The sequence below is a fragment of the Cryptomeria japonica genome, chromosome 3 (assembly GCF_030272615.1).
Source record: "Cryptomeria japonica chromosome 3, Sugi_1.0, whole genome shotgun sequence".
Lineage (NCBI taxonomy): Eukaryota > Viridiplantae > Streptophyta > Pinopsida > Cupressales > Cupressaceae > Cryptomeria > Cryptomeria japonica.
This window is the reverse complement of record NC_081407.1, coordinates 370,871,756-370,886,587: the sequence shown is the minus strand read 5'-3', so window position 1 is coordinate 370,886,587 and position 14,832 is coordinate 370,871,756. Positions and strand designations below refer to the sequence as shown.

General features: G+C 36.8%; 1 protein-coding gene across 1 annotated transcript; it reads left to right on the top strand.

The window, feature by feature from the left end:
* The first annotated feature begins 499 nt into the window (after positions 1–499).
* LOC131066332 (scarecrow-like protein 21) lies at positions 500–7,919 on the top strand. The gene is made up of 2 exons (XM_058001071.2): positions 500–885; positions 5,474–7,919. Exon 2 carries the CDS (start codon positions 5,791–5,793, stop codon positions 7,657–7,659), a length of 1,869 nt encoding a protein of 622 aa, XP_057857054.2. The 5' UTR covers positions 500–885; positions 5,474–5,790; the 3' UTR covers positions 7,660–7,919.
* The last annotated feature ends 6,913 nt before the right edge of the window (positions 7,920–14,832 follow it).

Sequence of the window (14,832 nt, the reverse complement as noted above, 5' to 3'; positions counted from 1 at the left end):
TAACCAAATGTTTTCATGGAGAATTTACATCCATGGCCCTCACTAGCCATTTAGTAGTGAGACAAATTGACTAACTCCTACTAAGTACAATAAATTGATGCAAATAACTCAATGTGTGCAACTCAAAAGACCGTCTTAGAAATGTTCATTTAATTGTTGTCTAATACTTTAAGACTCTAAATTAGTATAACTATAGGGTATCTTTACTTTCCCCGAGTTTGATTTCCTCAAGCACGCATTTCATTTTCTTACTACACAAGCGCGTATAAAAAATAACGTGTCAAACTTTTTGTCTGGGTAAATGGTGACGCAAGTTGAAATGCTGAATGACATGGTGGAAAATATGAAAGATTGATGTACAGACACATGGCAAAATGCAGGCTAGAGTGGAATCCACTTACATGTGGCAGAACAAAGAATTTGTCCTACTCTGATTCTTATGTCCAAACTGCTAATCAAACAAATTGGTCAGAGATACAAAGGATACACGGTCTTTCTTTTTCTAGGAATGTCCGAGTCTAGGGCACCTGTATAAAATTTTTGACTACCGACCATCTTATTTTAAAGCTTCGATCAACTTCTTTCCTCAAAACAATTATTAACCCGCGTTTGTTCATATCATCAGCATCATTTGAAGCCTGATCGAAATAGCAGACATTCGAATTAGGGGGTAAGTGGGACCCACTGTCTGGGCCACCCGCAGAACCGCGTGTGGGATACCCTTTATCTTTCCTGTGGATGGATTTCCTGCTTATATTCACTTACAAGTTTACAGGTTTATCACCACAGAATTTTGCCCGGGTGCAGCTGTTTTGGGTATGGGAATCCTTTGACGAATCTAAACATGTTAAGGCTGGTGATGATAATCGAGCACTTTTTTATCTGGTGGGTATTCCATACACCTTCTCAGTGGAATTTTTAGAACCAGAAAATGGAAAAGAAATTCCTGGTTTATTTTCCAGTTGGACTGATGAAGTGGGTCTCTGTTTGTTTGTCGCTTTGAGTTCATGTTTTTTCGTTCTTTGTGTTTCGTTGTTTTCTTTTGGTTTGGAATTGAAGGCTTGCTGCATTTTTTTGTTGGTTTTAGCAAGGCTGAGATTGAGTTATAGTTTTGTCACATACTTTAAAGGCACCCACAATTCTGTTTTAGAGCATTTGGTGTTCTGGTCTTTCAACCAAAACCCCTCTAGGATCGATTTCTGCTTCAGGAAGTGTGTTCAATGGCCATGCTGCTAAACTATATTGGAGTGGATTCTAGAATGGACAGACATAAGAATTGGGCTTCCGTGGTCTCATATTTCAAACATACCCTGCTAAAATCTCTACTAATTGCTTGTATATATGTTATAACTTATGATGTGTGCAATACAAATATTAGAGAAAGAAAGATTGAAGGAATTATTTTTATGTCCACAAGCGACCAAACAGGTTAACAAAACTGAAGAACATATCCAGGCCCCATACAAATATGTTTCGAAGAAAAGTATTCTAATTCTAAAACTCCATACAAATATGTTATGAACAAAAGTACTCTAAATCTAAACTCTACCAAATCCGGAGGGGTTAACACACAAAAAACGTCTTATTGGGATCATCTCTGTAGCCCAACGCTTATCTGTTTGGTTTGGCCATGCTCAATTATAAGCACATCAACATTACTCAAGTGGCCAAATGTCTGCCTCGATAATAAAAAGTATGATCTTGGTCACATTTCTGTCTGCACCTTACAACGTTCCCTTCTAATTTGCTATATGCAAGTTATGCAAACTGTTATAAGACCATGCAGTCTAAATCGTTGTTAACTTCTTTTGCTTTGGTAATCTTAGGTGGGCATTTTGACCACCTTGATGTGGTGTGTGGTGTGTGGTAAGCTTGTACTGCATTTTAAAGATTTGTCAACATGGGTTATGCTGGAAATTGCCCAGCATGCTTACACTACAACCTTGCGAAATGTCCACTGTAGTTATGGGCCAATTTATTTTGGCAAGGAATATTTGAACCCAGGTCACTCTCTTACAAGCGATCACCTTTGCCATTAAACAGCCTCTTGGATCTTTAGTCTCATTGCTATTTACTTATGTCTGCAATTGTTTTCATCTTGTTTGTGTCATGCTATTTGGAGCTTCTTTAATTCAGTTTCCGCAGAACTCAGGGTTCATGTATCTTTCAAGTACTTGTCTTCATGACCAGCACTTTTTCAACACAGTTCAGAGTTTCACTTTATTAGATTTTAGGTAAGGTGATGGTTAAATTTGTAGTTTGCATCTGGAGTTGAAGCATCACCTTTCAATCCCTATTTGCTGACCTGTGCTCACTTAAAAGGCAGTTTTTGTTAGTAATTATGTGTCACCAAATACATATATAAGGACATGTGCATAACATTCAAAATGCATGTACACATTACACCTGGGAGTAGATAAAGATTCTACACATACTAGTGTCATTCTGCAGAATGATTGTGCTCTTGTTGAACCCTCAATGACTTGACTTAGGAACCTGAGTGTTCCACTAGTCAAGCAATTTCCAAATTTAAGATTTATGCATGACAAGCTGGTGGTAAAAACCACCTTGCAACTGCTGTGATTAACTAAACCTTGCAACTGCCGTGATTAACTAAATGGTAATCGAGAGCATCAAGTTTGCCTCCAACACTATCCCCCCTTCTCGTATAGTCTGGCATTTAAGAGCAAGTCCAAAGCTCTCTCAAGTCCTGTATAGCTGAATAAAATTTGATTCACACAGTAAGTGCAGATTCTTTAAACCAGTAGATCAGTGGGAGAAGAAAATAATTGCTAACATGTCAGTGTCTAGTTCTATGCAGTCTAACTTTTGTCCCTGCTATTACAAGTGCATCTTCTTGTCTGTCCTGGAAAATGAGCAGCAGTATGTGCATGAGATTGAATAATAATTTAATTAATTGAAATAGGTTGAACGTACACATTTCATCATTGAGAATCCTGTAGGGATTCAAAGGATTTTACAAGAAAGAGAAGTCATCTTTTTGTTTTCTAAATGATGTATAGTAGGTGCTTCCTAATTAAACATCTTTAGGACACCATGGTCCTTCCTGTTTTTCTCTTGCTTGATGTAAAATGATGGTATTGTCTATGTATAACACAAATTTCCAACTGTTGAATCTTTAACTGTCTTATGTGTATTCCCCATGTCACATACCGCATAAACTGTTCCATTAGCCACAGAACTGTTAAATCTTCAAGATGCTCCAAACTGAACTCATTTGTTCAGGAAATCAATGTGTCTACTCTCCATGGATTAGAATTTTACCCAGATTCAGATGATATGTGAGGATCTAATATCAATTGCAGACTATTTCCCTTGTTGCATCATCCACAACATAGATGTCAACTGAAGGTTGAGCGAGAAACTGGAAAGCTAGAAATATTACGCTGCTGCAAGCAAGAAAGAGGGCACTACTGTACATTGATTCTCACTAGTTCATCAAAACATCTGCTCATTCTGACCTCAGATTCCCCTAGTTGGTGAGTTTTGGCTGAGCTTCTGTATGTCAGGGGTCTCTGCTCCATCAAAATCAAACAGGTTTGCACCCAACCTCATCTGCAAAGAATGGGGCATGGCCTATCAGGTATGACCCTTTGCATGCTTGTAGTAAATCCTTTCTTTTACCACTCCATTAAGCTCCAACAGACTATAGTTGACAAGGCTTTCTATTTGATTCTTTCAAATGCTGAGTATCTAGGAGTGTCATTTTCAAGCATGTTCATGTTTACTTCATTATTCCTCTCAGTTATACTATTGTTTGGTCTTATCTCCAATTGCTAATATGCATTTGCAATGATATTGTCCTGCTTGTTTGATCCATCAGGAGAAATATTAGGCACTCATTTTGGACGAGCACATGTAATTATTATATGTACTGATGTGCTTTTTGTAATGTAAAAATATCCTACCTTTGTCATCTGTCATATTAACACATAGTTCACCTTTAACTAGATACACTTGCATATCATATTTTCTATGGATTTTTAATATTTATGTAATGATTTGTTTGTAACAACTTCAAGTGAACAAGGTTCCAGTCAAGTCACTTCTTGGTTGTTCCTATTTGACCGGAAATCAAAGGATGTAGCCATGGTCAGGTTGAAAATAGCCTTCCCTTGAACACACTCTCCATTCATATGGTTTCCAAAGTAGAAAGGCTGGCAGAAGTTACTAATGCCTTCATCCTTGCTAATAGGCTATTCTTCAAGAATGCAGTTTTCCAATTGGCATCTAAATTTGGTTAGATACATCTCCTATTTTCTTATTTACTAATGAGAAGACAAAGGCTCCTGCACAATTAGTGCACTTTTAGACAATTGACTTGCAAAACCCATATCTGCAGTCCTTATTTCTTATTGGTGTTTATAACTGTAAGTACATGATATGCCTACCTAGCATTCATTGTTTGAAAAAGTTGGCTCCATTTTGAAAAATACTGTGTTAATATATATGTACTACCACAAACAATTGCTCATATGTGCAGATGAGAAAAAGTGATCTGATGAAGAGTTCTTCCCAAAATCAATATTTTAGATTTTCTTGAAATTATTTGAATAAAATAATCATACATGCCATATAACAAAGAAGCTTTATTATTCTTTGTTTCAGAATTTCGAAATTTGTTGTAATATGCCATTCAAGAGACCACAATTTATCATGCATTTAAATTACACTTCTTTGTTTAATACACACTCTCCTCTATGCATAGGAGCCTACCACTATTCAGATATCCACTCAACAATGGTTCATGAGTAGTCCTTTGGTATTCGTTTCAATCCTTTCTTCATCTTAAGCAAACATTAACAATTGTGCAAAAAGGTGGATTGAGAAGGGCCTCTAAAATGAATTTTAGGAGTTCATAAATAAGCAAAATCTGCCAAAACTTTGAAAACTGATTGATAGTATCTTTAAATCATCTTCTTGTCAAGTTGATTGAAACTAATCTAAATTTATGTAGGCTTCTTATAATCACAAGGAAAATTATTTACAGTATCATACTTTGATTGAGTTTGTTGATAACTTTTTCCATCAATGTGTTTGATATGTTGAAGGATTCAATAAACTGAAAACCTGAGGAGGAGTTTTAGTCTTGAGTAGGTTACTTATATAGATGTGAGATTTACCTTATTGTGCCCATGCGTGGAATTTTAGGATCCTTAATAAATAGTTTACTAATGGTTAAGTATTATATTTCACAAACTAATAAGAGACACGATCCCAATTTTCTTGACATGCATTGCTTGAATGGAATTGATAAATAGTACAAACTGTTATTTTCTTTATAAGCGATTAATTGTTCATTGATGTTCTCGACATAACAAAGATTCATTTCAGATTTGTGACATGTTTAATTTTTAACATACTTGTGAATAATAGCGCCTCATTCAAATAACATTTAATTAGTACATCATGGAGATTATTGAATCAACTACTTATTTCCTTCCCTTTGCAGATTGCATTAAAATGGAGTAACACCCAGCACAGGGAAACTGAGTGAAAAGTGACTTGTGACATTTGTCAGAAAGCGAAGTCTATGGTATCCATATGCTATTAATCATGAAGGGAAGATTGCAACAATTAAAAGACTAACCCTCAGTACTCTGGAAGCATCCAGTTGCTCCAGAAAACTCAGCGAACACGAATGTGTACTCTATAGAACTCAGAGGAATTAGTCTCAATATCCAGTATAGTCATAGAAAGTCTTTGAAATTTCATTCAACAGATTTAGGGCTAACACAGATAGGCAACCTTGCTTGTGTACAGACACCTATGACAAGAGAATTTGTAGGTGGGGCTGAAAGAATGAATTATCAGAATTCTCCTATGTCTCCTCTTTCTCCTCGAGAGGCTGGATCTGATGGCTTGCCTCATACTAGTCAAAGTACAAATCTCAATTTCAGTCAAATCCAATTGAGCGATGATTTCCTCCAGACTTATGCTTCAGACAACGATTGTCACTTCAAAGCTCAACCATTTTTGCAACTTAGCACTATGCATTCACACGAGAGATCTTTATGTATGCGAAGTTCATCAACTGTTACAAGCCCAATTTCATCAGAGACTTCACAAACATATTCTTGGGATTCTCAATGTTTCCAGTCTGCAGAGGCTGCAATTGCCCAAGATAGAGGACACCAGGGTGGCAATGACCAGCCAGCAAGTTTGACTCACCTGCTTGATCAACTGTCAACTGCATTATATGGACCTGACGGCAATAAACCCAAAAATATGGAAAATGCATCCGAGGGTCACATGCTTACAGAAAATTCAGGGTGGAGTTTACAGGGTTTAAGTGACATTAATGATATTTTTGACCAAAGTTCGTATCCTGTTTGCCTACAAACAAATAATACAGATAGCCACATGGCAGCAGAGAACCTGCACCAGCAACCAGTTAATGAGTATCAATGCAATAAAGTAGAAAGAATGGAGGAAGTAGAATCAAAAGCCGAGTTTTGTTTGTCGAAAAATACTCCTTGGGAAAAAAACCAAGTTGATGTGTTGGAGAAAGCACAGGGAGATGTAAAGTGTTTACTCATCAAATGTGCAGAAGCTGTTGCTGGTAATCATTATGTGAAGGCAGGAGAATTGATTGCAGAGTTGAAAAAAATTGTTTCAATATTTGGGGATCCAATGGAACGGTTAGGTGCATATATGCTAGAAGGCCTTGTAGCAAGGTTGCATTCTTCAGGAGGAAGGATTTACAGAGCCTTGAATTGCAAAGATCCAACCAGTTCTGAACTTCTCTCCTATATGCAAATTCTTTATGAAGTTTGCCCTTATTTCAAATTTGGTTATATGGCTGCGAATGGTGCCATTGCAGAAGCATTCAGAGATAAAGACAGATTGCACATAATTGATTTTCAGATTGCTCAAGGCAGCCAGTGGGTAACATTAATTCAAGCACTTGCAGCAAGACCAGGTGGTGCACCTCATATTCGGATTACAGGTGTTGATGACCCTGTAGCAGAATATGCTCGTGGTGAAGGATTGCAGTTGGTTGGCCAGAGGTTATCAAAGCTTGCTGAGACCTATCAAGTTCCTTTCGAATTTCATGCTCTGCCTGTATTTGGAGCTGATGTTTATGCCAGTATGCTTGATGTTCGGCCTGGGGAAGCATTGGCTGTAAACTTCCCTTTGCAGCTTCATCATATGCCCGATGAGAGTGTAAGCACAAGTAATCATCGTGACCGAATTTTAAGGATGGTCAAAGGTCTGGCTCCAAATGTGGTAACACTAGTGGAGCAGGAAGCAAATACTAATACTGCACCTTTCTTTCCCAGGTTTGTGGAAACCTTGAATTATTATTCTGCTATTTTTGAATCTTTGGATGTAACTCTGCCAAGGGAAAGCAAAGATCGTGTTAGTGTTGAGGAACACTGTCTAGCACGTGATATTGTGAATGTCATTGCCTGTGAAGGTGCTGAACGGGTAGAAAGGCATGAACTTTTGGGTAAGTGGAGATCCCGTCTGACCATGGCTGGATTCAAATCTTATCCTCTAAGTTCACATGTTAACTCCACTATTAAATTTCTTTTGGAGTCTTATAATGAGAACTACAGGCTTGTAGAAAAGGATGATGCTCTCTATCTGGGATGGTTAGACCGAGACTTGATTGTTGCTTCTGCATGGAAGTAGTCTGTGATATATGTAACATGTTCTCTAAAAATGAGGATTATCATTATAAATGTCTTCTGGGAAAAACCTGCTGAAAAATGTTCAGAAACTCAACTCATATTGCATTGAGAGAGTGGCTTAGCCACAAGACTCTCAAAGCTGTTATGAGGAGGTTGAAATTTTGTAGTGTAGATTATTCACAGAAATATGTATTGAAAACGTATTACAATTGAAATGACAATTCTTCCCCATCCCACAAGTTCTTTTCCCTGTTTGTTTTACATCATCTTCAAATCTGCCTTGATCTACCATCTGGAAATAAAAAAATTGCCTCACGATTTAATTTCATGGCCAAAAGTTAGAAATCAAAATTGGTTATGATGGTGTTACTTCCATGACGAAAGTGTGATAGCTAGTTTAAACATCTTAGTGAAATTCTATATATTTCATTGTGAAAAATCGTACAATAATGGGTTAACCAGTTGCTACTGCATGTGACTTGATCAAACTTTAATTAGCATGGGAAGTTAAGAGTGATCACCATCGTGAAACTAAAATTTGAATCATTCCCTTTGAAGCTGCAAATAAGCGGGTAAAATGACATAACACTCCTCAAACTCCAAATAGTAAACCAGGTTATTTAACAAGTGTATGAAAAAGTAGAATATACCATAGCTAGATTATATCGATGAATCACTTCTTGAAATATCGCTCTTGATTGCCTTTTCAGTCAAAAATTGGTGGAAAAGGGAGAACAAAGATTCTTCTTGATATAAATATGCTGCTTTCATGCGATATATGCAATGAAGTTTGGTTGTGCCAAGTTCAATGAAAATCCTTGGTCTAGATTTTATATTTATTGTATGTTATCATTGGGGTCATAAGTAATTATGCCTATGCCAGCTTCAAACATCATTTTGTTTCTTGTTGACAAACCTTGTCTATATTTCATGATGATATTATGCCTAAAAAGTTAATTTGAGTTACTGTTAGCAGTTAGCACATTTCATGGTCTTCTAGGATCCACCAAAGAGGAAGAGAGAGAATGATTAACACCAGAAATTTACTGATCCAGTTGGAGAGAGAAGAATACCATCTCCGAGACGCCTTCAGTATACATTTACTGGAAGATAATTTATCAAATTATAGTAATGAATCTGTTGCATTCTAGAAACAATAAATTTTTTATTTTTATCCCTAATCTAAAATTTAGCTGCCAAGGACTTCCCAGCAAAAAATTATAAATATGTACATTTTTCTTTTAATTATTCCTTCCCCATATCAAATGCATCATGTTGATTAAGCGCCAAGACTATCACAACACATTGCTTGCACTTCCTCTAGCCGGATCCCTCACGGTATTGTTATAGCCATAGGCTTGCCATCTGTTCCAATTGTGGGATCTACAATTTGTAGTTTGGCCAAAACTAACAAGGAGCCAAAGCAAAACCTTAAAAAACCCCATGAATGTCCACAATGCTTGGAGGCGAATCGTAGGAACATCTTTCTTGGTTATAGTTGTGTGCTTTCACAACATGCCCCATTTTGCTCCCAGATTTTTCGCTTGGCTCTTGCTTTGTGTTGCAGTCGAAGGCAAAATTTCTAAAATCTTCAAAATCCCATTTTTGGTTTCCTAATTGGCTTATATTCCATAGTAGATGGATAGAACATTAAATAATAGCATAGTTCACCTTTCGGAATCTGCTGAGATTCCTTGAAACATACAAGTTATTTTCTTGTGGGTGCTTGACACCCAACCGGCACAAATCTGTTGGTTCCCTTCGCTTTCCCCGTATGTTTAGTTCACCCACATTTCCTCGTAGTTGCAAAAATTTTAGTAGATAATGAATCAATCTCTTTCGGATTTTATGGTTTTGTTCTTTTATAACTTATGGACTTGACAAGTTTATATTGCATACTTAATCCTTTTGTGGAAGTCTGATCCTCAATTTAACTTCACATTTCATAATATTTCTTTCTGTTCAATTAGATATACCTGCATCTTGATAAGGCCTTAACCTAATTTAATTGATTACCGAAGCTTGATTACTTACTGAGCTTATACTTGATCGACGTGACCAATATTTTCAGTTCACTTGAAATCATCCACTTATCATATTGAGCCCACATAGTCATGATGCCATTTAACCTTTGTGGACCTCCTGCATCCTATTGAATTGAAACGATTACAATATAATACTTCTTGTTCACTTGCATCACAATGCAATTGTACACTAAGGATATGAGCATTTCCTCATGTTGATGTCATTCATCCCCAAAGATCAAAATTCAACCTATACGCTAATTACATCGATAGGCGTTTAGTATGGGGATTTTCTGCTGGCAAATTGTCAGCCATCCAGAAAAGTTGGTTTCTGACGAGGTTTTCCAGTGAACATGTATGTCTGACTGTTGCTTTGCGGCCGGGTTTTCCGGTGAACGTGGCTTGCTTTGCGACGGGGTTTTCCAGTGAACGTGTTTGGAATTTATTGCTCGGTACTTTGGGCTAGGTTGTGATGGGAAGGCGTTTTTGAATGATTATAATGCATTGAATGGAATTTACTCCTTGGCATTTCGTCTTGGGTTGGGATGGTAAGTGTGTTTTTTGGCCTTCGGTATTCATTTTTTGTAGTTGCAAAGAGTTCCATTTTGCAGCGGGTAGGGTTTACAGAGCATATTGTTTTCTGGCGATTTTGTTGTAGAGGTCGTTTTGGGGGGAGGTTGTGCAGGTTGGATATTTCTTACTCCAGCTATCAGTTCGTTCTCTGTGTGTTAAGCTTTGGAAAATGGGTGTGAAAGGGCTTTGAGAATTTGGTAAAAAGTGTGTTGTTTGTTTCAAAGTTGTTTACTAATAGTATTTAATTGTAATGGTAGATGTTTTTTTAACCAATGTGTTGTTTTTTTTTCAAAATGAAATGGTTTAATGATTGATAAAATATTTGTGTCGGATGGGCGTTTATTCTTTAGCAATGTGTTCCTTTTTAGAAAAGATATTCGAAGCTCTGGAAAATGGGTGTGAAAGGGCTTTGAGTATTACGTAAAAGGAAGGTGATGTGTTGAATATCGGGTGCATTATGGTATTTGTTTGTCCATTGCGTGTTTTTGTCTTTCTTTGTTATAAAAGATAGTGGAAGCTTTCTCTGTCACTATTTGTTTGTATTTAAGGGCTTGTATAGATCGAGGAAAATGCATGTACAGGGGTTTTACAATTTCAATAGTTGGGTGATAAAGGGTTTTGAAATGAAAATTGTGTCAGTGTATTTTATGAATTTTGGGGTGGCTAGGGTTTACAGAGCATATTGTTTTCGAGTGATTTTGTTGTAGAGGCCATTTTTGGGCTAGATTGTCCAAGTTGGAATTTTCTTACTCCTGTTATTTGTTTGTTCTCGTGTGTAAAATAGTCAAAGCTTTCTCTTTCGTTGTTTGTTTGGTGTTCAATATTCGTTTGTTGTGTATATCAAACGTATACAAATATCTATATATATGTTTGCACATATACATAGATAGCTTGTATTTCTTACTCCTGCTATCTATTCGTTCTCAGTGTGTGTTAAGCTTTAGAAAATGGGTGTGAAAGGGCTTTGAGAATTTGGTAAAAAGTGTGTTGTTTTTTTCAAAGTTGTTTACTATTCATATTTAATTGTAATGGTAGATGTTTTTTAACCAATGTGTTGTTTTCTTTTTCAAAAAAATGGTTTAATAATTGGGAAAATATTTGTGTCAGATGGCCATTTATTCTGTAGCAATGTGTTGTTTTTTAAGAAAGATAGTCGAAGCTTTGGAAAATGGGTGTGAAAGGACTTATAGTATTATGTAAAAAGAAGGTGGTGTGGTGAATATCAGACGCATTATGGTATTTGTTTGTCCACTATGTGTGTTTGTCTTTCTTTGTTATGAAAGATATTGGAAGCTTTCTCTGTCACTGTTTGTCTGTGTTTAAGGGCTTGTATAGACTCAGGAAAATGCATGTACAGGTGTTTTACAATTTCGATAGTTGGGTAAAAAAGGGTTTTGAAATGAAAATTGTGTCAGTGTATTTTATGAATTTTGGGGTGGCTAGGGTTTACAGAGCATATTGTTTTCGGGTAATTTTGTTGCAGAGGTCGTTTTTGGGGGATGTTGTCCAGGTTGGATATTTCTTACTCTTGTTATTTGGTTGTTCTCGTTTGTAAAATAGTCAAACCTTTCTCTATTGGTGTTTGTTTGGTGTTTGATATTCATTTGTTGTGTATATCAATGTATACAAATATCTAAATATACGTTTTCACACACAACATTGTGTGTGTGTGTGTGTGTGTGTGTGTGTGTGTGTGTGCATTGTTTATGTAAAAACACAGTGAATGTCCTTATATAAAGTATGGAGTACATTTACATGTGTATGTGTGTGTATCTCTCTATATACATATACATATGCATATACATATACATGTTTATGTATACATATGCATTTCGGGGTGGCTAGGGTTTACATAGCACATTGTTTTTGGGTGATTCTGTTGGAGAGGTCGTTTTTGGGGGAGGTTGTCCAGGTTCGACATTTCTTACTCCTTTTTGTTCATTCTCTTGTGTGTAAGATAGTATATATTTTTATATATCTATGTATACAAATATTTACATATATGTGTGTTGAATATTTGGGCAACTGGGAGGGGGGGTGAATCAGTTGACAATAAATTTTTCTTTTAACCTTAATGCACAAATCCAGAATATTTAAATAGAATTAATAGAATTTGAAAACGTATGCAAGAATTAGATTAGACACAAGAAACACCAGAATTTACGTGGAAAACCCAAAAAGGGAAAAAACCACAGAGAATGCTAATTCTCAATATTTAAACATCAGTTAAGGTGACACCAATTAAGGTGCTTTTTACAAAGGGTGGCCCACTGCCAATGTGCTTATTGCTGGTGGGCTCACTGCCCTAAAAGGATCACTGCCAATATTCTCACTGCAGATGGGCTCACTGTTGAAGAAGAAAGAAAGACAGAGAATCCACCACAAGAAAAACACACTCTGCACTATCAGAACTGCTTATTGTAGAAATCCGCAACACAAAAACTCACACAATCACTGGATCCTTTCAATCTCGCATGTCTTCAACACAAAAATTCATATCCCAAATCATCAAATCAAACTCCTATAAATATGGTCTATGGAAATCATAATAATCAACATCGACTGAGACATAGATCTAAAATAAGTCTCCACTAAACATTCTAATGGTGGTAAGAAATGAGAAGTGGATCATATCACATCGTTCCTCATCAAACATATCAACATGCTACATATATCACCAAAGTCGAAACAAAAATGCATTCGCACGCTACACAACCTCAATATTCGATCTAAGGCCTCAAGCTCTAGACCAATCTGGACCCAAAGATAATGCATAGAAACATCTTCCAAGATACCAAAACGCATCTGGTGAAACCGGGAAACCTCCAACCGCACAACATACCTAGATCAAATACTCCTACTCACTATACCACTTCTAAACTTAATCCAGACCAAGATATTTGACATCAATGACTGTATATGGTGAAAATGGATAACAATAATAACAAAATTGAAAGACTAAATAAATTCAACCACAAAACCCTAGCCTAACAACAACAAAGATCCACCATAACATATGAAGATTACCTAAGACAATGCAAATCAAATGAAATCACAAAGATTATACCATCACATGTCCAATAGGGTTTTGATCTCCATTCTTCCTATCTCCATTGATCTTGCTTGATATATTTGCTCTCAGATTTTATGTGCACAAGAGCTCAACAAAGAACGGAATGTGGTTGCAAGTAGGATCATAGTGTAGCCAAGTGATCAAGTCATTAGCTCATTGGGGTTTGATAATGAAGGAAGCATCTGCTTATATAGAAGACACAAATGTGAAATGGAGGGATAAGATTGAGAGGTGTAAAAGGAGGTCGGCTATGATTAGAGGGTAGGTAGAAGAAATAATAAAATAATGAAAGAGGTAGGTAGTGTAGGAATTAAGAGATGAATAACATGTGTCATGGGTAGAAAAAGGCTAATGAATTAATTAAATAAATAAATATTTATTTAATTAATAGAAGAAATGAGATCAATTAAATAAATAAAATATTTATTTAATTTAGGAAAAAGATAATTTAAATAAATAAATGTATTTATTTAAATGAGAAATAAGGCTAGAAAAGGATAAATGAATTAATTAAATAAATAAAGATTTATTTAATTAATAGAAGAATTAGGCTAAAGTAATTAACTGGACAATTTTAGGTGTCTACATTTTGCCCCTCTTTGAGACAATGCGGCTTGTCGCGTTGTTTCAAAGAAGATAAGATGAACTGATACAGTGTTGCCCCAAGATGGGAATGATATGCCCCCTCGAGAGATTGGATGAAAATATCTGAAAAGATTGCAGACAATCTCTCGATAAGAAAGATGGGATAGAATGGACTGACCGGATAAAGTGACAGAGTCACGGGATAAAGAAGACTGATTTGGGAAACGAGGGCTAAGGCGAGGGTAGGCTATACGATAGACCACGGGCAAAAGACATCCTCATTGTCATCCACACATCCACGAGAGTAGAGTGCTGAGCGAAAATAGAGCAGCAATAGTCAGCAGCGATGACTTTGGTTCACAGATTCGACCGCGTTCGCCGATTCCAGAGGCTAGCGAAGGCAGGAGAGCCAGTAAGTACCACAAAACCTCTGCGTACTTTGATGCATTTATTGTTGTCATTAATGCGTAGTAGATAGAGCAATAAATGCACTTAGAAATAGGGTTCAAAAATGTCAAAAAAAACGCTTAGGCGCGTCTGCGTTGGTGCCAGGTGCGTCTATGTCCGCTAGGCGCATCTGAGTTTGTGCCAGTCGCGTCTGTATTTTGAAATGTGTTTATGTCAAATGCAGCCGCATTTGTGTAATGTAGGGGCATCTGTGCCAAGAAGGCACGTCTATGTCGCCCAAGCGTGTCTGTGCAGAGCATAGGCACGTCTATGTCTTTCAGGCACGTCTGTGTCTTTCAGGCACGTCTGTGTTTTTCAAGCACGTCTGTGTTTTTCAAGCGCGTCTGTGCAGTCTTTAAGTGCGTTTGTGTCAGGAAAGCGCGTTTGTGTCCAAAAATGCGAATTTTTGTCTTCTAGGGCAAATCGACAGTTCTGTGATGAACATACGCTGTCGATTGGATAAGCTGCTGAG

What these genes read in the sequence shown, in the direction of transcription:
- LOC131066332 (XM_058001071.2), top strand. Translation starts at nt 5,791, where the DNA reads ATGACAAGAGAATTTGTAGGTGGGGCTGAAAGAATGAATTATCAGAAT.